The sequence below is a fragment of the Zosterops lateralis genome, assembly GCF_965231275.1.
Source record: "Zosterops lateralis genome assembly, chromosome: 3".
Classification (NCBI taxonomy): Eukaryota; Metazoa; Chordata; class Aves; order Passeriformes; family Zosteropidae; genus Zosterops; species Zosterops lateralis.
In genome coordinates, this window is record NC_139764.1 from 86,948,873 (window position 1) to 86,976,101 (window position 27,229).

Sequence of the window (27,229 nt, forward strand, 5' to 3'; positions counted from 1 at the left end):
CATGAAAAAGAATAGTAGCTCACGGCAGTTTCAAACACTGTTTCAGTTTTATTTTTTCTCTTCAAGTGTCTTTCATTCTTTTTTTCCTTGATTTATTTGTATTTTTTTTTTTTATTCTGTAGTTCCTATATATTTCTCACCTGTTTTGTTACAGACCTATGCAATTTCGTTTTAAATGGGACACAGCACAGAAAATCAGTGAAATCCATACAAACTCAGTTTCTGAGAAAGCATGACATTAAAAACATCTATGTGGATAATAGTATCTACAGAAAATAAATCCTGTAGGACTTAATGGCAAGGTGTCATATTAGACTCTGTGTTGTTCCTTTTCAGGCTTTTTCAAAGTTGTTCACCTGTGTTGTCAACATTACAACAATCGTTTACGTGAAAGGATTCATTTTGATGTTGGCTAATACACAGATTAAAAGTCTTCAGTATTTTTTCATTAGAAGATTGTTCTTTGGCATTTTTGAGAGAAAAATAATTTCGCTGTCAAAACTCCCCCAACCAGAATGGGTTCTGCTAAGTGGAAAAGTTATTTTGAATAGAAATTGGGAATTTCTTATATTATTTTGCTTTAGTAATAATAATTCATTTCTATTCAATATTTACATTTCTTCTTGTCTATTCTTCTCCACATTATATTTACTGAAACTAAAATTTATTATATACATTTCTGAAATAGCTTTCATGTGGATCATCTTTTAAGTTGAATCTAGAAAGGGACCTAAAAACTTGTTCACTAAGTGATTGCATTATTCAGTTTATATGTGACTATATTATTTCATATACTATGTCCTTCTTATTGTATTCATTATCAAAGGGTACTGAAATTTTTTCAAATCATATTTTCTGTTTAAACATCAAGATTCCTCAGTGACCAACACAAAGAGGATTAATGAATTAACATATATTCATAAAAAATGGAAGAAGACACATTCCTTCTTCTTCAGCCACAGCAGCTGTAAAACAACAGATAATGAATTAACAATGCCCTAGAAAATTAATTTTTAACAATACAGGCTCTCTTCATCTTCCTCTAAAAGATAAAAAACTAGAGGATAGGAAGGAACTGAAGCATGATAAAGGAAAATTTAAAAACAGATGGAGATCTCAGGAGTTTCATAATTTCTGCATCAAATACCATTTTCTTCCAAAGGTGTATTAAAGCAGCCTTATTATACAAGTCAAAGAACAAAGATCTGAATGTGAGAAAGAATTCCAATATATGCTCTAATTGTAACATACTTCACAGACTTTACCTTGGCTCTCTAGGTAGGGGGTGGCATTAAACAACTGGACTGTGGGATGAATCATAGAATAATTTTCATTGAAAATGCCTTCAAGATCACTGACTCTAACTGCAAGCCTGATGCTGCCAAGTTCCTCACTCAACCATATCCCCAAATGCCACATGTATGCACCTATTAAATACCTTGAGGGACGGTGACTGAACCACTTCCCTAGGCAGCCTGTTCTGATGCTTGGCACCATTTTAATGAAGATATTTTTTTCTAAAATCCAATCTAAACCTTCTCTGGTGGGAGATCAGGATAGGTGAAATACTATTTAATCATACAACTGCATCAGCATTAGGAGATTCTGATTTCGTACGGCATCTGAAAATTCCAGTTCACCAAGAGTTATATACCAGCGAGTTACTGTATGACAGCACGGGCCACTGTCAGTCATGTTAGACCTTCTAGTGCCTCAGGAGTAATTAATTAACTACCCTTATGCTACTAAAAGCTTCATTCTGCAGTCCAGCAGTTCAAATACATTTGATGCATTTTTTCCAGGTAAGGGGGAATTACCATTGTCAGAATGACACTTTCAATAGGTATCCTTGATCTTTGGTGATGGTAATGTGGTACAATATAGAGCCTTAAAATTAGATAACAATGTTATCTTAACAATGCATCAGAAAGAACAGTCACAAGAAATGACACTCATGCGGGGTTGATCCAGCTGCCAGCTAAGGACCACACAGCCACGTATTCACTCTGTCCTTCCTATGAAATGGTGAAGACAATAGGAAAGAGCAAACAGAAGGAAACAAGTGGGTTGAGATAGTTTAACAAGCAAAGGAAAGGGAACAAAGAAAGAATAAAACAAATCACATGATTCTAAGGCAATCACACCTTCCATGTGTGCACTGATACCCAGCCAGCATTTGAATAATGGCTACCTTATGGTAGGGTTTCACCAGAGTAATTTACAAATTCTTCTTTAAAAATTTAAAATAATTTATTCAAAGTATTGTTGGGGGACAATGCACAAAGCTATGTGGACCCTAATGATTTATATAAGATCAGATCCTGTATATAGTCTATATAATATAAAACATTTTTGGGGGGTATTTGCATTTAAGAAAAAAAGAAAAGGTAATAGTAGCTTCACAACAGCTCCGACTTCAGTTTTTGCTTGTGCTGTTCTGTATGTCAAATTGAAATGAAAATCCTGTCACTTTAGTGTATGTGGATATCCATACAGAAATTATAATAGATCTCTCCTTCAGAGCTTTGTTTCTGGAAGCTATTATTTCTCTGTACTTACCACATAGTAAAATAGAAAATATAAACTGAAGATAAAGTTATAGCTGTGTGATAATGTTGTATTGCAGTGCCTTGTCCTTCTTATGGTTAACTCTCTATCCTTACTTGATTCAAAAGGCAATTACTTCCCTTTCAATAAAATTTAATGTTATGGAAATGAGCTCTCCAATAACATAATGCACAATAATGCCAATTTGAACTAAAAGAAGAAATATTTTCTTTATTGGTTTCTGGTTTTAAATTGGTAAGGGAAAAAAAGTTCTTATAACAAAATGAAATCATGTAATTGAGGTCATTTAGGAACTTATATTCTGGGTTGTATGGAAGGCTTTGTGTGTGAAGGATGGAGACAGACTACTACTAAATTATTTTTATAACAAAAAAAAAATAGAGTTGACACATAGGAGGCCTATTCCATAATTTAAAATTCAAGAACATAACACACAAGTAGGCTAGCTCATTGCATAAATTGTGAAAAAGATTTGAAAGGACCTTTGGCATTGAGGACTAAAGTGCATAGTAGCTAACTGTGAACTACTTACGTTACCCAAAAAGAAATTAGTCAAGCCTTTGGACTAACCTAAAACAATTTCCTAAATTGGTACTCTACACTTAAGCTCCTCGTAAAACAGAATTTTATGTACTTTATATTAAATAGACAAAAGAAAAAGAATAATCTCCAAAACCTATATCTTATTTTAAAATATTGAGAAGCACTCAAGGTGCTTCAGCAGGATCATTTTCCTAGGTGATGAGAGCTGGTGGTCTGACACTTAAAAGGAAATAATAGGCTAGATAGGTCTGCATCAATGAAGTTTCTAGATTTATGTGGGAGTGGGGATTCTCTAAGTTTTAAATAAAGCAAACAAGTACTGCCATTGAAGTTGGTCTGAAATCTCAACTTAACTGAAAGTCAGACCATATATATCAGACCATATACCATGGATGGTGGCCAGTGTACATAACAAATGACAAGCTCTTAATGGTTCCCAGGTCAAATAAATTCAAATTGACTTCTGTGTGACTTAAACTTATACATTGACCTCATTGAGAGTACCCATGTGGTGAAGCTGTGACTGCTGGACAAGTAAGTTTCGTATTGCCAATTACACATCCTAGAAAAGAGCTATAGAGCAGCTGTTGTTCACCTAAAAAACTAGCAACTGCCGCAGTGCTTCTGCAAAGTTTTGCTGCTAATACAACTCACTGTGCTGCCCTGAAAATTTGTCTTGCCATGCCTGAAATATTTCATCTTCCACTTACATTTAGCTAAAAAATAAAAAAGGAACAGTGTCTTCATAGTCCTTCAATAAAAGATTTTCTTTAATATCTGTTGATATGCCTCCCTCCTTTGCTTTGTACTATAGTGAATATAATGGGAAAAAGACTGAAAAATTAGTCATTACTTTGGTGTACTGCTTTATGCTCTAATAAGTCTAATAAGTTGAGTCAAAGACATTGGAATACACAAAATTAACTATTGATTTATTGACTTAGGATAATGTCCTTGGTATTGATCTGTGATATTATACATTACTTGGATAGGGTGATTATGATAGCTTATGCCTTACTTGTGTAATTGAAAGTTGATTCAGGCAAACAAGTATCAGATTCCCATTTATTTGTTTTATTTATAACATTATTTTAACATGTTTTAATTTGATGTTTTTGAAAGAAGGTGCAGACATATATAAAAAATGTGTAGCTTCAACCTACAATGTCACTAAATACCATAGCAGTAAAAGCTTTCTATTTTCTTTTTCATAAACTGAATTTTAAATACTCTACAGGATGAATAAAACTGTCACAAAGTGGAGGAAATGGAGATTAAGGGACGTTAAAGATTGGCTTTCCAATGAGACTTGTGAACAGAAGGCAAATCAATGTGGTAGAGATACAAGAAGGTAGTCCCAGATGGTGTGTAGTGAGGAGGCTGGACAGACAAATTCAGTGATGGCAGGGAAAGAAGTGAAGAACTTCACAGCATAAGGAAGAAGTTGGAGAATTGTGGCCTACTTGTGGAAAACATAACCCTAAATTTGATTTGTGCACTATATGGAGACTAAAGTTCTGTTTGAGGTGGGAAATGAAGAGTTTGTACCTTTGAAGGCATTAAAAGACTTGCAGTGGTATTACAGAGACTCGGAACTACAAAAATGTCACTGATTCATAAGGAAGGGAATTCTAAAAAAGGACATTTAGCTGCAGAGAAGTATGTAATGGCATGTACTCAGCAGACTTAAAGAGCAGAAGGTCATGGAAAGGCATGGGTCCACAAGGAAATTATTCTGAAATAAGTTAAATGGTGACATTCAGAGCTGCCCAGTCACTCTCTGAAAGCTTCCCGAGTATATGTCCTTGCCACACAATACACAATAAGTAACTGGAAAAATTAATTAAATATGGAATAAATTCTCCATATATCAGGAGGAGTGCTTTCTTTCACTTGAAGTATATGAAATAGTTTTGTTCCTTACCGTTTGCTTTTCTAGAGAAAATATGTTACTTCCACTTCATCAATTATGAATTACACTATAGTGTCTCTTTCAAAACAAAATAAATTCTGCAGGAATAAGAACAGTCTCTTATTTCTGTTTGTATAAAAAAAAGTGAAATAATTCATATAAAATGTGTACAACTGACAAGATATGCATTGATGTTTGTCATCCAAAGACTCGGAGGTCATTTTCTAGTTTCATTAGGTCTCTCTAACTGCTAACTTTTTCAAGCTTGGGAAAATTACGTAGCACTTGGAAAGGAAAATAGCCCAGAGAAAGATTTGTTATCTCATTTATTTTAGTTACTTTAGAGTTCTCCAATCTGTCCTCCTTTAGATTTTAATATTCTGTTCCAAGGATTCTGACTTAATTTTTTTTACCATGGGCGTGATGAGTCACAGGAACAGGTTGCTCAGAGAAGTTATGGATGCCCCAACCCTGGAAGCAATCTGATCTAGTGGAATGTGACCTTGCCTAGGGTCTATATCTTACTGTATTATTTACTTATTTGTCTGTTTGTTCATTATCATTTGACTCTTATCCTATTTCGCTTGTGACAATGGAAAAGAGGGAGCTGAAGAACACCCATGACAATTTCCCAGGTCTTGTACTACTAGGCTCTGAGTTACTTGTTGTAAGACTCGGTTGCTCCTATTTCTGTTGCTTAGTTATCCTCTTTCAGAGAAAAAAAAAAAAATTAAACTCAAATTATATTAAAGATATACTGTGGTTGTATAGAATCTGTTTTATTTGCATAGCATACAGTTCTGAAATATGCTGAGATATTTCCCAGAAAAAGTAATTTTTAAGATTATTCTAATAGCTTATCATTTTACAGGAGAATTGACTCTGAAAGCACTGGGAAAACATTTTATTCATTTAGTAAGTAATCATATTAATTGATTTCTGCAGGTCTGTTATGGAATTGTGAAGATGTGAGATTATGCCAGATGTGAGTTTGACTGAAATCAAAACTCTTGACCAAAATTTCCTTTCAAAATAATTATGATGTCCATTGATTATTTCCTCATTACTCTCCCACATTACATCAAGTCTTGCCTTCAAACACATTTTGTAAGGGCTATTGAAGCACTGTGCAGGGACACACTTGCACATATACCCATCAGAACTTGAGGTTAACCAGAAGCTTTCTGAAGCAGTATTTACATATGCATTTCCTTCTTTGAGACATGATGCCAAGGCCTTAAAAATAGTAAGGCATCTTCATCACCTTTTGGATCTGTTATATATAAAAAAATCTTATTCAGAGTTCTCTACTAACATTTTAAATAATTTATGAATATTTTATGCTAAGGCAAAGACTTGATATATTGCATAAATGCATTACTATGTTTGTTTCAGTACAGCTTTAATACCAGCCAGCACCCCCTGAACGTCTCAATAAGAGAGATATCTCTTATTAATATCTCTAATTAATATCTCCATCCAGATTAATTTTGTTCTAGTCAGACACTGTATCTCTCATATTTCAATCTAGTACCCTTTTTGAGGTTAATTTGTATAGAAATATGTTTCTGTTTATAGGTGAAGCAGATTACTTGAAGCAAAAGCTTCAACACATTAACTTAGACTCACTCTCTTAACAAATATCTATAATGTAGTCTGAAGTATAAATACCACTGCAATTTCCCTGGGAAAAACTCTGAATTTCATATTTGGTTTTCACTCATTTACACATGTTCAGTTGGAACCATTGAGTGTCTGGAGAACCATCATGAGATACAGAGGGAATGTGGAGTTATTCTTTGCATTCCACTTATGTTTTGGTTTTCTGGTTTTGGTTGTTTAGGGGTTTTTTCCTCATTTTTTTTCTTAATTGAGGAAATGCCAATTAATGCCACACTTTTCATTCAGGAATTGGTAGACCTTCTGTAGTGGGAATAATAAAAAAGCAAACAAACAACAAAACCCAAAAACAAACCAAGAAAATAAGTATAATATGTATAAGAGAATTCCATCAGAACAAGCAAGAAAGCAAGAAGCAACAAAACATGAAAAGAATTGATGATTTTTATTGGTTTTTTACTTAATGAATATGCAGAACAGGTTCACTGTCCTTGTAGCAGATGTGGGACTGGGAGTTATGCCAAAAGAGTGTCCAAACCAGCTGAGCCTGAAGCACTCAGCAGCACAACAAAGAACAGCAATTGACAGTAGAGGGGCACTCCATGCTGAGGATGAAGGCCCCCATCTGCCAGTACTACCTGTTGTTTAAGTAGGATTGCTGCTTTCTAAGGGCTTGGATTTGGGATGCTGTGGTGAGGCTAACAAGGCTTGTCCAGCCTGGGATTATCATCTCTTGCTGCTCTTCCATGTAGATACTAATGATATGGCCAGTGCAGACCTGGAACACACCACAGGTGACTCCATGTCTCCAGGAGCATGATAAAGGACATGCGTGTTCCAATGTTTCTCTCTACAATCCTGACAAGGAGAGGGAGTAATTGAGAGAGTGTGGATAAATCCTGTTGGTCAACAACTGCTTACATAACTGGTATTGATAAGAGAGTTTCCTCTTTCAGGACCATGGAGACTTTCTCACAGGACTGAGGCTAGGAAGATGTGGGATTGACTTGATCAAAAGAGACAGAAGTCTCTTTCACAACACATTGGCCAACAAAAATCAAGTGAAGAAGTGATAGACAGTTGCCAAAGGGTGCAAGTGATAATCACATTAGCACTGCAGAGGGTCCACTTCTCTTTATATATAAAAATAAGGAGGTGCCAAGAGGACAGAGTCATGGAGAAAACCATCACACTTTTCTGAGAAATTAGTCCGACTGTGTGCCCATCTGAGGTGCCAGTACATTAACCCCTGCAGCACCCCAGCAAGTAAAGAAGACAGAGCCAGACTTTTCTCAGTCCACACTGATCCCCAGCCAAAGAGGCAAAGGCCACGAACTGAAATAACTCTGGATCTATTAAAGTATAAAGAAATTTTTTTTTACTGTAAAGGTAACTCTGAAATAGGTTGCCTGGAAGTGAAGTATCCATCCTTGGATTTATCAAAAACCCAACTGGATGAGGTTCTGATCAGCCTGACATAGTTGACCCTGCTGTAAAGAGGGCAGGGGGAACTAAACAATTCACAGAGGTCTCTTCCAGTGTCTACTTATGTATGATCTTCCAATACAGAAAATTGATACCCATATCTCATCAAAACATCTAGAGTTTAATATATACCTTTCACTACAGTGAAATAAATCTTTATGGGAATGGTTTACAGATATAGAAAAAACAAAAGTAGTATCCTAGAATTGCATTGCCGAAATATTATACATTGAGAATTGATAAAAAGGTGGATCATACTTGTTGAAATCGCTTAGGTGGAGAAAATTATGTCAGCAGAAAGTGGCACTAAAATATCTCCATTAGAAAATACAGCAGTAGTTTATTTAACAACTGTTTGACTTGAGTGCAAATGAGTACACGAGGATAGAAAGCTCAGGTTCTTTTGATACAATTTTAGAGTTAAAACGTTTAAGATTGACTTGTGCAAGAATAGAATCAGACTTTTAGTTATTAGTGACTAGAATACATATGACTTTAGGTGACATTTCTATGCTTTTCTTACTTAAACAAAAAATGTTCTGCAAATGGATCTGTAAATTTAGTTATGCAGGTACTTTACTGAAAGTATGAAGCAGTCACAGTGGGGACGTTCTTTGTAAGCATAGTATGTGTTGATCAGAGCACAGGGCATCAGAAATCCAATCCCATTTCAGATTCCAAAACTCAAAAAGGAAAAATTCTGTCCTTTTCACTCATATTTTATAACATACCTGAATTTTAGCAAGCAACACAGAGAACCCTAGAGTGAAAATATGGGTGCTGAGACTGGGCTGCAAACTATATATTTGCTTGGAGGGAGGAGCTTGCTATTTTTTGGACTTATGGAGAGCATTAGGTGGGCACATTTTCAGTTTCTTTCAAAAGTGATTGGGTTTGTGTGCACTGAGACCATTGTATGGCAGAACACAATTAAGTGAGGATGACTGAGAAATTCATGTCCAAAACCTAGTCCTTGGGTAAACTAAAACATTAGTGAGTCTGAACCATAAGAACCATGACAACAAGAAGCATATGAACACATGGTCGATTTTAAATTGCTTTGGCCAATACATTCATAAAGAACAAGTCTTCTGAAACAGCAGTTTGTGATCTCAGTATGGAAAACAGCTTGAAAATCTCTGGCTTTAAGTCTGTCCCTCATTAGTCAGCTGAGTTGCTCAAATTAAGTGTAAATGTACTGATTGCCTATAAATGTTGTCCATATGTTTGTCTGGTTTTGTGCCCACTAGAAAATCAGTGATCCATTTAACAGAGCCAGATAAAACATGCCAAGTGATTGAAAGAGTTTAACTCTTACTGGTCCATAACTGTGCATGTCATACCACTTCAATGGAACCCAGCATTTGTGCTCCAAAGAAACTCTGCATATTGTCCCAAGCACTAAAAGATGTCAGAAACTAAATTTAGACCATTCTTACTGGCAGTCTGTCTGTTGGCAGAGGTAGTGTTGAACTGAACTGAACCGAACTATGAAGGAACCAGCTAGTTGTTACCACTGCACTGACAGATACCATAGAAAGTACCATACCCTTTTCTTTGAGAGGTGAGTGCTTAGATGCTTTAGGTAACTTCACTGCATGACTAGCTTGACTTATATCATTTGTCTTGATGTAGTTTAGTTAGTGATAGGAAATAGAAGTAAGGAGTCATTTTCTGTTCCTTCATTCTGAGTACTAGAGATAAAGATATTTAATTTCTTGACATTTGTTTCTTGGAGTGCTGAATAGTGTTCAAGAACCTTGCTCAAATGCAATCACTGAGATATAGAAACAATGAAGAAAAAAAAAGACTACTGGTGGAGGATTGAAGAAGTTTTCAACTGGTCTGACTTCTTTCACTTTATGAGTACATAAGCTATATCTGAAATGTCCTTTGAAAAAAGTATCTGTGCTTTACAGACTTTGTATAACAATTTTAGGATCTGCAAAATTGTTAGCAGTTTCTCCTATAAGATTAATATTATAAGATGATTTTTGATTTTAATGTTTGCAGACTGTAATAGAATATATGCAGTATATAAAAATAAGCTCAGAAATATCAAATTTCCTCTTAAAATTAGCTTAGTTCTAAAATAAAAATATAGTGTAAGAGACCGAGTTTCAAATATTGAGCTGACTGGGGATGTGGGGAGGGAGAGGGGGTGTTTGGTTTTCCTGGTTTAGTTTAGCTTTGGTTTTGGTTTATTTTGGTTCTTTTTTTGTCTTTTGTTAGGAGAAACAATGTCATATTTTGTACAGCAGAGAAAAACACAAAACACTTTTTGATTTACTCTGTTGCCACTTGCTGGTTAGTTATACATCTGGGACAACTGTCACTAAATGATTTCTGAAAAAGTCTAAAATTGAAAAGCATCTGCAAGCAAAAGTCCCAGTGCTATAGAGAACAAAAATGCACATTCTGCATGTGTACCCACAGGGGAAAGACACAAAAAGGCATATCAAAGAGTCTGGCATTTTAATTTTATTACCTAGGCAGCATTCCCAGTCTCCTCTGGCTGTGGACATATGCTTTTTAGTCATGTTGTGATAGTTGTTTCATGCTTGAAGAATGAACAATAATTGAGACACTGTTTTTTACATGCTTTAAATATGTCAACTTCATTAATAACTGTAATTATGAACAGTAGGCCAAGTACACCTTCTCACAGTACCTGCTACCATGTAGAAACTCAGATCTTTCTCCTCAGCCTTCATTATGTACACTTGTAGCTTCCAGGTTCCCAGCTTTATATTACTTCTGTTGGTTTTGGCTGTATTCCCAGTTTGTTTTCCTACCTTCCAGGCTGTCAGTTTTTCTCCACTAAACCTTATCAATTAAAAAATCTATACTATTTCTATTAGTACCTGGGTGCCTTTCATTAAGAGAGATTAAAAAAAAATCTTAGGTTTGCTGTATGTAATGCTAGGAGAGAAAGGAACCAAAAATAGAGAAAGGAACTGTGCAAAAGAAACAAGCTTTTTAGTGTGATCGTTTGGAAATAAAAGCATCCCTTTGCCAGAAGAAAAAAAAAAAAAAAAAAAAAAAAAAGGAAAGAAAATATTTTGTAGAAATTGTTAATACTAATCATGGCTTTCAGCATTATGAAAGATGAATCAAGAAGTGCACTAAAACTACCATCAGTTTAAGTGTCTCCATCTAAATGGAGTCTCCATTCCCAATTGATTTCCATGATAGAAATTCAGACTAAATTTGGGTTTAGACAAAAAAAAGCTCAAATAAATGCATATCAGGAAAAAAAAATCAGAAATTTAATTTAACACTTGATAATTAATACACAATAGTTGTTTGATGTAATACTAATTTTGATCCAGTTGAAGTGTACTGAATGTCATGGATGCCAAGAAAAACACTTTCACAGTCCTAGGCTTTTCTCATCTGTCTTTACTGAATATATCACCTCCTTACAATAGTTGTCTAAATCTTTTATTTTTTTTGAATTGCCCCAATTATTTCACTGCTACTGTCAGATGTATATTTTTTTCTTATGATGCTGTTGATTCTCAACCCTAAAATTTCCTTCAGTTTCTAAACTGTCAGATTAGCAGAACACACATCAAACACAGCCTTTATTTAGCAAGGGTATATCAGAATATCTTTGTTATCTCTTTCTGTCTCCAGCCTATAGGTGAGAGAAAAATGCACTGCAGACTTAATTTCTATGTCAAGGTTTAACCCCAGACAGCAACTAAGCACCAGAGAGCTGCTTCCTCACTGCACATCCTGGTGGGGTAGAAGAAAGAAGTGAAGGGCTAAAAGTGAGAAAACTGACAAAAGTTTAATAATTGAAATTGAATCATTAGAGAGAGAGAGAGATCGAATCCAAGAAAGACACTTTATGCAAATGAAACCAATTGCTCAACACCAACCGACGGATGCCCAGCCTGTTCCCAAGCAGTAGACCCCTGGCCAGTTTTGTCACCAATTTTATGTGCTGTGCAGGATATCACAGCTGCCCTTTGGTCAATCAGGGTCAACTGTGTCCTCTTACAGCCTTGTGCCCCCCAGCCTACTCAATAGCAGGAGAGCATGGGAAGCTGAAAAATTTTTGACTTAATGTCAACCCTGCTCAGCAACAACTAAAACATCAGTGAGTCACCCACATTATTTTCATCCTAAATCCAAAACACAGCGCTGTGCCAGTTACTTGAAAGAAAATTAACTCTATCCCATCCAAAACTAGGACAATTAGGGAATATCATTTTCCAGAAATGTGAAAGTCACAGCAATGCTTACGTGGTTATAGCTGAGAAATTGTATGTTGGGAATGTCTCCAGGCCATGGTTAGAATCATATAATCAGCTACTCTAGAAAACACCTCCAAGTTCAAGTCCAAGTGTTAATCCAGCAATGCCAAGTCCTCTACTAAACCATGTCCCTCAGTGCCACATATACACAACTTTTAAATACCTCCAGGGATGGTAACTCAACTACTTCCCTGGACAGCCTGTTCCTGTGCTTGAAAATCTTCCCTGGTGCAACTTGAGGCCATTTCCTCATTTCCCATCATGTGTAACTTATGAGAAGACACCCATTCCCACATTGTTATTATTAGCTGTGCTTTCAGGTGGTGGCAGAGAGTGATTAGGTCCTCTTGAGCCTTTATATCTCCAGGATAAGCAGCCAGTCATTATGAGCCTTGTGCTCCAGACCCTTCACCAGCTTCATTACTCAAGTACTTTTTATTATGCTGTAATTTCTTTCTAATGAAATGGTCATTCCAAACTTTTTTTTAAAAATCATTTATTTTATTTTAGTTCTGTAAAAGTCCCAGTTAGCTTCTCATATGCATGTTATAGATGGACTATTCATATGAATTAAGGGTTTGTATTCTAAATAAACACCATCCTGTTTGTCTTAAAAAATTGAAACCTCCTTCTTCATCTATTATTGAGTAAAATTGTGGCAGCTAATCCAGAATAGTGCTTATACCGGCTTTTTTCATACATATCAGTAAACAAATATTCTTTATTTCTGTTCAGAGTATGCATTCTTAATGAAATACCAAAACAGCAGGACGTTCTGGTGCACTTCTTATCAATTGCCTCATGATTTCTTGATGTACAGAATGTTACAAATCTCTGCTGTGTTTTCTTCAGCTCTATTATCTTTCAAACATGCACACATTCTGTGAGTTAAAAAAAAATTAATTTTGAACTTATTTCTAAGGTTCAGTACTTTAAAGCAGTTATATTTTCTAGCTCTTCATGCACTTTCCAGAAACAATCATTTAATCAGAGATAAATAACAATAATAAGTAAATAACTTATTTACATTTGTATTTTAACTATTATACTGCTATACACTTCCTTTTTAAATCGTCGGGTTCAAAGAAACTAAGTTAACCCTGATACTACACTTTTAAAATTGATATATTAAAATTTTCAGTTAAAGTCAAGAAAAAGAAAAAAAAACCCTACACCAAGAATAATACTGATTTAATATCAAAAATTAAATTTTATGCTGTTGCATCAACTTGGAGTTTTACATTCTTCTGGTCATATGGTCAAAATAAAATATCCAAACCTATATTTTAGTGAGATACATATAAAGTAAAAATAATTCTAAATGTTTATTTAGAAGACAGTATTTGCTTTTTTGTATCTCAATATCTTTAATAAAATATTTTTTAGAAAAATTATGCTGTACGTGCAAAAAGGTCCTCTCCATCTCATTCTTTCTATGTTTCAAAACATGATTTTAAAACCATAGAGTTATAAACAAGTGGAATGAGTTTCAGCAAGCACTATATACCGAAGTTTTGTAAAAAGAGGACCCTGGCATTGGTTATTATGTTTGCAAATGGTGAAAAATGTTGGGGAATTCCTAAAAAAGAAGAAATTTGTGAGAATAATATTTAATGGCAATGTATTCTTTGGATAACTTCTATTTGAGACTGCATTGAGAGAGTTACTTTCTTTATTAAACCAAATGTACTTGTACATCACAGAATCACAGAATATGTTGAGTTGTAAGGGACCCACAAGGACCCCAACTTCTGACATTGCAGAGCACCATCCCAAAGAGTCACACCATACGACCAAGAGCATTGTCCAAATGCTTATTGAACTCTCTCAGACTTGGTGCCGTGACCACCCTGGGGAGCCTGTTCAGAGCAAAACCACCCTCTGGGTGAAGAACCTATTTCTGATATCCAACCTAAACCTTCCATGACACAATTTTAGGCCATTCCCTCAGGTCCTGTCACTGGTCACCAAAGAGAAGAGATCAGTGCCTCCCTCTCCTGTTCCTCTCACAAGGAATTTGTAACTGCAGTGAGGTCTCCCCTCAGTCTCCTCCAGGCTGAACAGACCAAGTACCTCAGACACTCCTCAGACAGCTTCCTCTCAAGGTCCTTCGCCATCCTCATTGCCCTCATTTGGACACTCTGTAATAGTTTAATATACGTATGTGTTTTGATTTTCTAGATACTAGCATTTTAAAATTATTTCACATAGAATTGCTGTACCTCAGGACAAAAAAAAAGGAGATGAAAAAGGAGGTGAAAAAGGAAGAGTAGGGATCTTGCATGTAAGTCTCGACAAACCATGGTCATATATTTATCTGCCTGAGATGGCTGGTAGGAAATATCGTGGTTCTCTACATCCAGTTCTCACAGTGCTCTTTCAGCCTGCAGGAAACACATTTCTCCTCAGCATTCCTCAATTCTTAATTTAACCCATCAAAGAAGATGATCAAAATCAGGTTAAATAAAGATCTACAAATGCTAATAAAAATTGTTAAGTCAGAGGTTACATCCTTTCGTTTTTGTTTCTCTGAATCTTCAATTCCCTATCTACCTTGCCAATCCTATTTTTCTAGTTCTTTCCTCTATTTAAATCTCTCTGATTCATCCCCCCAGGATCCACCACTGTTTCCTCATATTCCTATTAGGTTTGCACTTTCAATTTTGGGGTTGTTTTTAGTTGTTTTGTTTTTTTCATGATGGCTTATATCCTTTAGAATCATTCTACTAGCTCCAATGGGTGAACAAATTCAACCCTTCACCAGTTCCTGCCAAGACCTGGGTAGATTCCATGAGTAGGACAGGCTACACAGGCTTCATCTTTAGTGGTGCAGAGAAGGAGGGAGAAGAGAGAGAAAAGAGAGCAGAGAGAAGACAGAGAACAGAGAAAAAGAAAGAGAGGGTCAGTGGCCTAATAATGACACAATTGCAATCACACCAATAGGAAAATAAAAATAATATATCACATTTGTATAAAAATTTCAGTCACAAATAATCTTTTTGTGTGGCTTATTGATGAGTTACTGATCCCATCAATATGCTGCTAATTGGATACAGTGTTTGCAATACCATTAAAAGGTGTGAGCCTCCTGGAGTCCTATAGGCAAGCACCTTCAATATCCAGAAATAGAACTTCATTAAAGTAATAAGAGGCAAACTCCAGGAAGGCCAGCAAAATGCAAATTGCAAAAGATTGCCCTTAATAAGATCAAGCTCTCCCAGGGAGTGGAAATGAGACAGAAAAAGTTATAGCTGAGATTAAATATTTTTACAGCCTTATAAGATTAGAATGAAAGTCTTTAAATTTCCTGCTATCAGAGAGAAAAGCTTTTTTTTCTCTCATATCAAATATGAGCTAACAGGTAAAGAGTGGTTAACCTCTACCATACCAAACACAGATAGAACCATAAAATCCAAAGTCGTAATTTCTTAAAATATTACTTCCCTAAGCTCACAGTATAGTCAACTTACAGCAGAAATTATTTATATTTTTATTGCCTCATCCTAAATAATGCTAAAATTGATTTTAACTATGAATTAGGAAAATAGAGAAAGAGGGGAAGGCAGCTCCTAACATTAGAATGTGAAATATTAAGTAAGGATTTTATTGAAAGAATACTATTCTATTTTCCCTTATCTGTACAAATATTTCATAATCCAAATTCCTTTCTTAACAGTCCTTTAGTATGCTGAAAAATCTATAATTACCTGTATTTTTCAGGAAAAGGAGATACACATTACTAAAATCTGGAGGTAGTGGTCTTAAAATCATGTTCTGATTCTAAAGACAAAGTACGACAAAGACATTCTAAAGCAGAATGGAAAAATGCTGGAATAATTTTATAAAAATGGGGAGGGCTGGTGATACTCTCATCCCTCAGTTTATCTGGCCTGCCTCCATTTTTACAGTTCTATTTTCTCTCTCTCTCTCTCTCTCTCACTCTCTTCCTTCTAGGAAACTGCGTCTATAAAATGGTGGCAACTTTTGGCAAATTAAAATGTATCTCTTTTATTTCTTGTCCAACGACTTCTTTATTAATTTTTTAAGTAACACAGAGTTTTAAGAAAAAAACTCAGAAGTAAGCTCTCATTGATTTTTCGATTCAATAATTTGGATTTCAAAGGAGTGCTTGTACTTGACTTTTGGTGACTTATTTCTAAATTGTGTTATACAACAAGTGAATTGGACTGTTGGACACAGTTTGCGCCTTTCCCAGAAAGCATTGATTCTTATAACAAGCTATTCTGAAACCATAAGTTTTACAGAAATTCTCTTGCAATCAGAAGCTGCTATGAATTTTTCATTTGTGGATGCAGCCATCATGAGGTCACCCTGATAAACAGATTGATCCAAGTTTTTACTGTATGAACCAACTTCAGTTATGCAGTATCAAACAGTTGCATACTCTTAGTTTTGGTAATGGTAAGCTGTAAGTGAAGAAAAGGTGAAAAGAGTGCTGAGATTTATCTTCCAATGCAGGGGACGTGTATCAAACACAAACGTCTGAAACACTGCATTTTTTTTCTTTCATCTTGGAGTAAATTCTAGAAAATTGGGCTGTGTGTAGTGCCTCAGAATCTGGAGACACTGGAATTCCTGTTGTGGGAAACTCAACCTGTTGGTTCTAAGCACCCAATGCTCTTCCAGGAGCTGTGTCACTGGGCTCAGAATGACAAAAACTCTTGACAGAAAAGATGCTGAATATTCTCACAGAAATATTACCTGGGCATTAGCAACTGTCTAGATGTATGAGGTAAATACATGGGGAAGTTTCCACTATTTTTTAAACTTCTATGCATATTTTCTATTTAAAAAAGTAAAGAATGATGGCATATCTCTGAAAGCAACCACAGCCAAACCACAAGAATTGCAAATTCAGGTGAGTGTAGATCCATGTTCTCATTCTACCAAGTGACTTTCCTGTAATGTGCTTTATTATAATTAAATGTTCTATAGATTTAAAGTAGGAATGAGTGAAAGTTCAAAAGAGGAGATTTGACATCAAATAATATTTTGAATGTCTGGGCACTTCCAAGGAATTTAGTTTGAAGGATTTTTGGAACAGCCTGTTTCTTTAACTTTCCCCTACTTTTGAGCCAGAGGTTGGCAAAAATGACACTTTTGTGCTGATTGAAGTGTACTGATGTGATAATGGTTGTATGCTTAAGATCTAAATTTTAATGAGTTGTTATGTTAAGGTAGGAGATAGCTTTGTTTTATGGAAACCAGTAGTTGTTCTTCTGCATTTTCTTACTTTATTTAAAAAGTTACCAGCTGCAACACCAGGTTTGTAATTCAAAAGCTAGATGTTATTTCTGTCTGTCAGTACCTAGACAGATGCTTTGGAATATCACAGTTAATTCCCACAGCTCTCCTACTACCTGAGATCCAGGGGCAAACTGAAAGCTTTGGACAAGCTTTTAGGGGGATAAAGTTCCTGTCAGTACTTTGGTTTACAAGGAGTATGTTCATGACCTTTCACTAGTCATTGGATAATTGAGCCAAATGTCAAACCAGATACCCCGATCAAAGGGTGATACTCAAATGTCTATCACTAGCTGGATTAGTTATTTGGTTTATTTTGCACAAATGAGTTAAGGCTGCTGTTTTTCATTAGTTTTGCTGTACTGTTCAGCACCTGTCATGTTGAAGATGATTTGATTGGCACATTTCCTAGCAAGCTCTCTAGGAGAGGAACAAAAGAAAGGTATAAACAGAATTAATGGCAGAGGTCAGAAAGTAGAGACAAAAAAAGACTTATCCCCAATTATTAATTATGGAAGTGGTCTCAAACTGACTTTGGTTTGTTGTCATAAAATTATTGTTGGATTGGGCCAGTATCAAATCCCTTTTTTTTTTTTTTTTTTTTTTTTTTTTGTCCCCTAAAGCCTTCATCTTTTCTAAGAAAGATCTTTCCTTATTCACATCAAGAACTTTTAAAACACTTTGACTGTAACATTTGTTCATATCATTGTTCTTAAATACCCCTTATTGTCTTCTAATGTTATTTCTTGTAGCATCTCATAAAACAACATTTTGAATTTACTAAAAAGTATAAACTCACAACTGTTATCGAGTACTTTTCCTTTTTTCTGCAAACCGAATACAGACATAATGTTTAACATTGTCCATGCTCAAATGGAATATCTGTGTCACTACTAGTGAAAACCGTGTTGCATGTTTGCATGCCTCAGCATGTAACAGATGAATCTCTGCACAGAAAACTAACCCCAACAAGATTTACATTGGACTGTGAGAACTGTCACATCTGAGCAGTGATGGAAATAATTGTTTAATTGTAAAGGCATAGGTCAGAATTTATTTGCATATTAAATGTAACATGAAATCTAAAATAATTTTAAGAGAATCCTGTTACTAGCATTAGCTGTGATTCAATTTTAAGAGAACTAAACTGTCACCAAAATACACTTTTACAAAAGTGTCATTTTCAAATTATCAATATCAAATGCAGCAATAATTACGATTTTTTAGCAAAGCACCATTATATGAAATGATTGTGTATAGAGACATGCAGTGCAAATAACAAGTGTTCCCATTTAAGATAATTTTCTTTGTGGTCACAAATTATAGAAGAGTTCATTTACAGTTATGCATACGCAGCATGCCTAGACACCAGACATATTTTAAGCTGGAACTTGCACTGAATGAAAATGTACGCCTCTCTTTGCTACTGGTGTGCTATTCAAACATGATCAAAATCTTACTTTTTTGCATATACTTATTAAATGCTTTTAATATACACAGAATTATTATAATGTAAAGCAAAAACCCACTACAACTTACCAAACTTTACTTGTACCAGCTGTTTTAAATATGCTTTCTTGCTAATTTAACTTATTCATTATTTAAAATGCTAGAGAGAGAAGCAAATATTTTTTTTGTTGTTTCTCCTGTAAGTCTTGCTTAAATTTCAAATTAAAGAAAATCTGGTTTATCCTTTATATCAGATGATATATAATTTATAATAACTTAGGGTGCCAAAGAATGTAAGTGGTTTGGAAGAACAACTAAATATACTGGTTAACATTTTTAAGATATAATTCTATAAGAAAAGATATATAGATAAAAAAATAGAGAATTTAGAAGTCATTAAAAATACCTAGCATTGCCTAATGCTAGCTCAATTTCTGTAGATAGCTAGTATTAATGCTAAGTTCTTTACCCTAGCAGTTCACATTTTTAAGTGCTTAACACAAAACTTCACATAGGCTTTGTAACTTATGTAGCAAGAATAAAATTATTTTTAATAAAGTAATAAATAGGAATACATCAGTTAGTGATTCTAATAAGATTCAGTAACTAATTTTGGTGGTTTTTAACTAATAGTCTTATCAGAACCATTCACTTGTAGTACTGTTCAGAAATTAGATTTTAATTGTAATTTTTTATCACTTCTGAATCCTTTTCACTCTTTTTCACCTTATTCTTTTATGTCACTTCTTATAATCATTCTTCCAATTAACATCAGTATTAATAACCATATAGCAAACCTCATGGCATTCAGCCCCAGAGGTGTTTCTTTGCTGTGAGTTAAGCAAACTGATTATTACACAGTTGTTAACCAATATTAGAGCAAGCTATGTATGTCTTCTAGAGTAGCAACAACAGAGCTTTCTTTGTCTCAGAAGTCAAATTTCCCTTATTTGTGGAGCAGCATGGTTAATGCATTCACTCTTCCTACAACCTGTGAAGAACAGGTAAATAATTCATTATCAGAAGACAGAAAAGTAGTGTATTTGCTGGGACTTCATTCTGCATAGGTCTTGTTTACACTCAGACTTCCATAGTAAAAATGAAAACAAGTGTTAAACCAAATGAACAGATATCTTGGTTTTGTTTTGTTCTGCTTTATTTTGTTTTGTTTTTAAACAAGCTTGCTTATTTAGGATATAAATGCAAACAGACTTGCACAATGAAAACAATGCCATCATGACAAATGGGAATCTAATTTCGTAAGTTAAAATGTATGATTATGCAAATGGTTAAATCAATAATAACTTAAAAGTAAAGCCCTAAAGTAGCAACTCAGAAAAGACCCTTAAATTAACAAAAAGGCTGCATAAATAATGTTAGGATCTCAATATGGTTTAGAGCAATTGCAAATATGATTTCACAGATGCTTACATTTTTATGTTCACATTTATTTCACAAGGTTAAATGAACTGCTGTTAGCACTCATAAAATGAAGTTGCATGAAGGTTTTCTGTAGGCAAAAAAGCCTTGATTCCTACAGACAAGAGTTGTGTTATGAGTTTTCTCTAGAGGCTGGAGCACATCTGCTATTATGTGGCCATGATACAATAAGTCCATCTTGTTTGGCCTCAATGGGAAAAGGGTTGCACCCCAAGAAACGGTCTGGCAGAAGAACTTGGAACACACGGAATAAAGGGATGTTTCTATGTTTCCTTTTGTGTGTTTCTGTTTCCAGGTGAGGTATTTCTTGTTTTTTCTGTGAATTAAAAATTTTAAAATCTCCCCAAAAATGCTCCAACTCCATGGGTATCTTTAAAAATTAAATTGATTCCATTTTGTTCTCTAGACATGGAAAACATATTGGGAGTATATTTCTATATGATAAATTCTGCTCAACCCATATATACACAGGACAGGCTTGAAGATTTCCCTTGTTCATGATTCAGATCTTTGTTTTGTTTGTTGAACTTTTTTCATTGCAGTTTCTGTTTACCAGATGTTCAGCTGGCATTTCCTAGTGAAGTAACATTGACAAGGGCCTAAGGAAATTATTAATTCTTCATTTACAGTGTTGGAGGATGGAGAATATGCAAATGCTCTTAAATGGCACTTACAACACACAGAGTTAATTGGACAAAGTCATGCTCACGTGCATATGTGGTTCTGGGTACATGTGCAAGGGATCAGAAATTTTTACCCTAGCTGGTAAAATCTATTCTTAAGCATACTGTACATAACACTCTTCTTAAGCATATTGTACAAGAGAGAGCTATGTAGAAGGAATAACTATAGTGTTATTCATGCATTTATTGTGTTCTTTAGAGGACAAAAAGACAATTTGCAGGAACTCAAAGGTACCACTAGGTACCACTTATTTTAACCTGTCTCCAATGGAAAGTAATACATATTTATAGTAAATAAAGTGGAACTACATTTAAATAGGTATCAAATTCCATTCCTTCAGTCTCTTACTTGATCCACTGCATGCTTTCTACTATGCAGCTTCTTGCAATTTTATGCTGTTGGCGTATGCTATGCCCTGACTGACAATCCCAGCTCTCTCAGCCTTTCCTCATTTGAGAGATATGTGAATCTCTTAATCATGTTACTGGCTGAACTCTTTCCAACAGCTCCATATCTCTCTTGGGAGAGCCCACAACTGACACAGCACTTAAGGTGTGTGGCCTCCCCAGGGCTGAGTAGAGGGGAAGAATCACCTCCCTCAACTGCTGGCAGCATTCCTCCTGATGCAGCCCTGGATGCTCTTGCCGTTCTTAACCACAAGGGCATATTCCTGACTCTTGTCCAACTTGGGGTCCACCAGGCCTCCCAGGTCCTTCTCTGTAAAGACTTGTATCTATCAAAACCCTTTCTATCTGCTTACATGTTTATTACAGTTTATTGCAACATTGCACTTCCAATTGTTGTAAAACTACAAAGAGATGTAATAATGTGTAAGAACTTTTAGGTTTTTTCTGCACATATGCATTATATATATTCATATGAGCAATGTTTTGTGCTTGATGTGACAATCCTCATGTAATGAAAAATCTACGAAGAACAGAATTTCAGCATTTGATTGACAGATAAATTTAGTGAGACTAGAAAAATACTGCTGCTTTCTAAACAAAACTGTTTGCAAGCCTCCTTTCATTTCTCATTTTGTAATCTATTTCTTGAAGAGATTTTTGAAAACAAGTTGTTATCTCACAGTCCTAGAATAAATGTAAACCTAACCTGACAATAGAACAGTTTTTAAGAGGTGTCTGATTGTTACTCATGCATATGGATTAGTAGTGTCTGGTTTTTTCCTTTTGACACTGATAAATATGTGGAGAACTGAGACATTTGGGTGTGGCTATTATCATAGGTCACAGAATATTCTGAGTTGAAAGGGGCATACAAGGATCATCAAGTCCAACTCCAAAGCAACTAGCCCATATGGGAATTGAACCTTGGTATTATTAGCATCATGCTGTAAACAACTGAGCTAATCTTGGGGTTAATATGTAATAGGAAACATCAACATGTGGACTAGTAATGTAATTTGTCTCAAATGTATTTTCTTCTTTCTTTCTTTGGCACAATTCACAGCAAATTATTTTCTTTCCAAGTTCATCTCTCTGTATTACATTTTAAATTAACAAAATATTTTTACAAAACCTTTGTTTCCTATCATAAAGTTATTAATATTGGAAAAAACTTTAGGATCCTCAAGTCCAAGGTGCTGTCAGTGTAGCACCACCATGTTCACCACCAAACCATGTCCCCAAGTGCCACATCCATGTTTTTTGAACAGCTACAAGGATGGTAACTCAACTACTTCCCAAAGCACCCTGTTCTGAAGCTCGACTATTCTTTCAGTTACTATATTTTTCCTAATATCCAACCTAAACCTCCCCTGGTGCAACCTTAGGCCATTTCTTCTTGTTTTGTCACTTCTTACTTGGGAGAAGAGACTGACCCCCATCTTGCTACAACCTCCTTTCAGGTAGTAGTAGACATATATAAGGTCTCCCCTGACTCTCCTTTCCTGTGGAACAACCTCTGCTCCTTCATCCACTCCCTCTAGGACTCATTTTCCAGACTGTTCAATAGCTCTGCTACCCTTCTCTGGATTCAGTCTAGCACCTCAATAACCTTCCTGCAGTGAGAGGCCCAGAACTGTACACAGGATTTGAGGTGTGGCCTCACCTCAGTGCTGAGTACAGGAGGACAATCACTGGTCCTGCTCCTGCTGGCCACACTATTGCTGATACAGGCCAGGATGTCACTGGCCTTCCTGGCCACCTGGGCACACACTGGTCATGTTCAGCTGCTGTCAAGCAACACCCCCAGGTCCTTCTTCATAGGGCAGATTTCCAGTCACTCTGTCCCCAGCCCTTGGCACTGCCTGGGGGTGTTGGGGCCAAGAGCAGGAACCAATACTTGGCCTTGTTGAACCTTACACAACTGGTCTTGGCCCATCAATCCAACCTGTCCAGATCCCTCTGAAAAGCCTTCCTACCCTTCAGCAGACCAACATTCCCATTCAACTTGGTTTCATATGCCCATGTTCCATGCCCTATCTTAACTCAGAAAGATACCCTTCAATTTTCTTTCCTGACTTTTAAAGTTTATCTCAGTGGATTTAGAACATCCATGTCACAGAAATTATGGGTGTGTCCCAAGCAAGCATAGCAATGATGTCCACCAATCATTTTGTGAGCACAAAACAAGCAGAATGCAATTGGGAAAATAAAAACCACAAATACACTATGTACAAGTTTGTTGATGCAAAAGTTGATTTGACCAGATATAATAGAAGGTACATGGAAATTTCATTTGAAGTACTGGTGTCAGTGGAGCTGTTCCACATCCCAATTCAATCATACTGAGTGTGACTTTAAATTGTTAACTTCCTTTCTTTTTTGTTATTTTTGCTCCAATAAAATATTTCAAGCTTTTAATTTGTCAGGAGAGTGTTAGAGTATCATTACAGAAAGGTCTGGGTCAACTGCTCAATCTGGAGTCCCTTCAGAATTCTGACTTTTAATTTATTATATTTTTAAAGTGTATTAGAAAATTAAATCATTTCCCTTTGCTCTTTATATGAAGATCATAGCCCATATATCTTTGAAGCATAATAGGCTTTGTCTGTTCCCAAATATCAGTAATAAAATACATAAAATGCAACAGTTATTTGCAGTAAATACCACAATGCTGGTGCATTACACATTTCACCAACATGCTGTGCCAATTTATTTACGCACTCATGTTTTAAAAAACTCCTAAAGGTGTTTTGCTGTCTGTTAATGTCTTCCAACAATTAGTAATAATACTTCTGTAATTGCATAAAAATGCAAAAAGTAACAGATTGTTTATTTTATTTAATGTATTACAGAGATATCAGTGTGATTGCTTGCCTGGATGGGAAGGAAAATTTTGTGAAAAGGAGTCAAATGAATGTAATTCAGAGCCTTGTAGAAACAATGGCACCTGCACAGACCTTTTCAACAGCTATCGGTAAGCGTTTCACCTCCTCACTACATGGTCATGTTCCAGGAAGGCCAGGCTTATGCATCCAGCCATTGTTGTGTTTCCCAGCTTTGGAAAGAAATGTTATTACACAAATGGGTAAAAGACTTGTGTCATGGATACAGTGCTTCACTGTACTTTCATGTGAAGCCAGCAGATACAATTAATGGTAAACATAAAATTAAAAAAGAAAAAAAGGAAAAGAAAAAGATATGATTTAAAAAAAAAATAGCAAGTAACCTAGTTTGGAACTGTATTTTTTCAAATAAAATATAGTTTCTCTTTCTGTCATATTTGCCCTATAAACGCAAGAGATGTTTTAAAGAGTAAAAGTAGTGGTAGTGGGCAGTTGGATGAGGAGATCATATCATTGCTGCCACCTTGTGGCTTAAAATACCAACAAAATGGTACTTTGGCTAAAATTTAATGTCCTCAGACAAAGCATGACTATTTGACATTACCCATATTAATTTTAACTTTAAACCCCAATCTTTATTTCATTCATACATTTATGGTGCAAAAATTATTTTATTTCAGTAGCATCAGGATTAGGATTCCATAAACAATTAGTAATCAGTTTCTACTCCATGAAGCCAGGATTTCATCATATTATGATGTCAATAGTAGAAGATTCCTGTAAATTCTTAATTGACACTGATGTGGCTGCATATGGAGTTCAGTGTAATAACTGAACATGGTACATAGTCTAGTTGTTGTACAGTGATTATGTTCCTGGTAATACACACAACAGTGAGAAAGGAAACTAACCACAGTTGACAATGGAGAAATGATTCCCCAAATAGACAAACATAATTAAGTTAAATAACATAATATATATAATATTTTTAAAAAATTAATTTAGGTTCTGAGACATAGATTTAAAAAATCCCAGCTGATCCTTTATAGTAGATTAAAGAACATATACTGTATGTTAGATTCCAATTAGTATTTTAGAATCTATGAGATGGCATTTAGTGAACACTGAATGCTGTGTCTGTTACCCTTTTGCATATTTTTAACCCTCACAAGTATGGGAAACCTTCGGCATAATCAAAAAAAGAACTAGCCTAAACAGCAGAATAGGGGCTAAAAGCGCAGACAAAGAAAAAAATACAGACTCTAAGATGATATGTTCCCTTGAAAACGTGCCAAGAGGGCCAAAGCACACATGGGAAAAATAAAAGTGAAGAAGTGAACGCCTGAAGACCACCACCCCGGCCTGGAGACCACTACAACTAAGGACTGAGCACGCCCGGAAGGGTGTGGAGTAATTACCATTCCAAGCAAGGACAGGCAGGGTCAGGGAATGAATATGTAGGAAGGGGGACCATGGAAGGTCATGCATATGTAAGACCTCAGGGAATAATAAGGGGGGCAAGTTCCCTGGTGGGTATGACTGTCTTTAGTGAAATTATTCCCCACGCATCTCAAGGTCGAAAAATACATACCACACTAACTAAATATTATTGGTTGTAGAGTTTTTTCTGTGGCGTTTCAGGTTCAGAACTTAATCAAAATGGTTTATTATGTCTTAGAGCTATACTTTTATGTAGCACTAAACTTCCTTTTTTGGTAAAATATTTTTATTCTAATAACAGAAAGTGTAGCAATGTTGAGAAAACCTGTGAAAATCTTTTTGGTTTTTTTCCCACTTTTTAAAGTCTGTTGGAATGTAAAAATCATTGTTTAATATTTTAATTTTTGTGGTTCTTATTTTTTTGATGCTTGTAGTTCTTTGTAGTCTACAACTCTCAAGGACAATTCTAGGTGAACAGATATTTTGCAGCCATGAATCCTCACCTTACATTTTCCCTGTTTTTCCAGCCTCTGGAATATTATATGTATCGTAGAAGGTAATAGGGCTTCTTCTGGTTTTGCTCATGTCTAGGTCAGCTACTTATGCACAAATCCAAAGTCTTCCTATGTTTTATTGAGAATAAAAATGCTCAAGAAGTACTTTTTCTGGATTTGACAAATACTGAACTGTTATAGAAAATGTTTACAAGAAAATTGGTTTGAAGTGTAAGCACCAGGCATATTTTTTCTCAGAGCTATTTGTCCTAGTTGAAATAGCAGAACAGGAAAATTAGACATACCATTGAATCATCATAGACAAGGGGCAGGTTACACCAAACAAAACAATATCTTCAGAGAAACCTAGAGTTGAAAGTGACTCTGAGACTTGGCAACACAAAGGAAAATTAGTATAGCCAAATGTTTTATTTTTATACTATAAAGCAATTTCAATTTCAATCATTAGAGCTGTCTTTGTTTGTAGTCGGAGATGCTTAAGGACCATAATTACTCTTAATTTAAAAAATGTGTTGTTTTTTATTACTTTTGCTAATATATTTCTCTTAAAATCTACTTCAACAAGACAAAGCTAAGCAGTGGCAGTAACTGGTACCTGAACCTGAGGACATCCAGCCATGTCTTTAAACTTAAATGTAGTTTTTAAAACAGGATAACTGGATTATAATTTTCTAACAGAAGAGATCATTGCAGTTCTTGAACTGTTTTGGACAGGCATTAGTCTGGACCAAAGTCAGGCCAGCAAGTGCTCTGAGAATGCATCAGTGATAGGCAATGAAGCTTTCTTGCCTGT

At 35.4% G+C, this 27,229-nt stretch overlaps 1 protein-coding gene across 1 annotated transcript in view; it reads left to right on the forward strand.

Moving 5' to 3' along the window:
* The window catches only part of EYS (eyes shut homolog), a gene marked incomplete at both ends in the record, with an annotated part of 727,941 nt that overhangs the window by 231,556 nt on the left and 469,156 nt on the right, over positions 1–27,229 (forward strand). Inside the window, one exon of the mRNA XM_083857640.1 lies at positions 24,491–24,612. Within this exon, the coding sequence (XP_083713766.1) occupies positions 24,491–24,612 (122 nt within the window). The remainder of the gene's footprint in view (positions 1–24,490; positions 24,613–27,229) is intronic.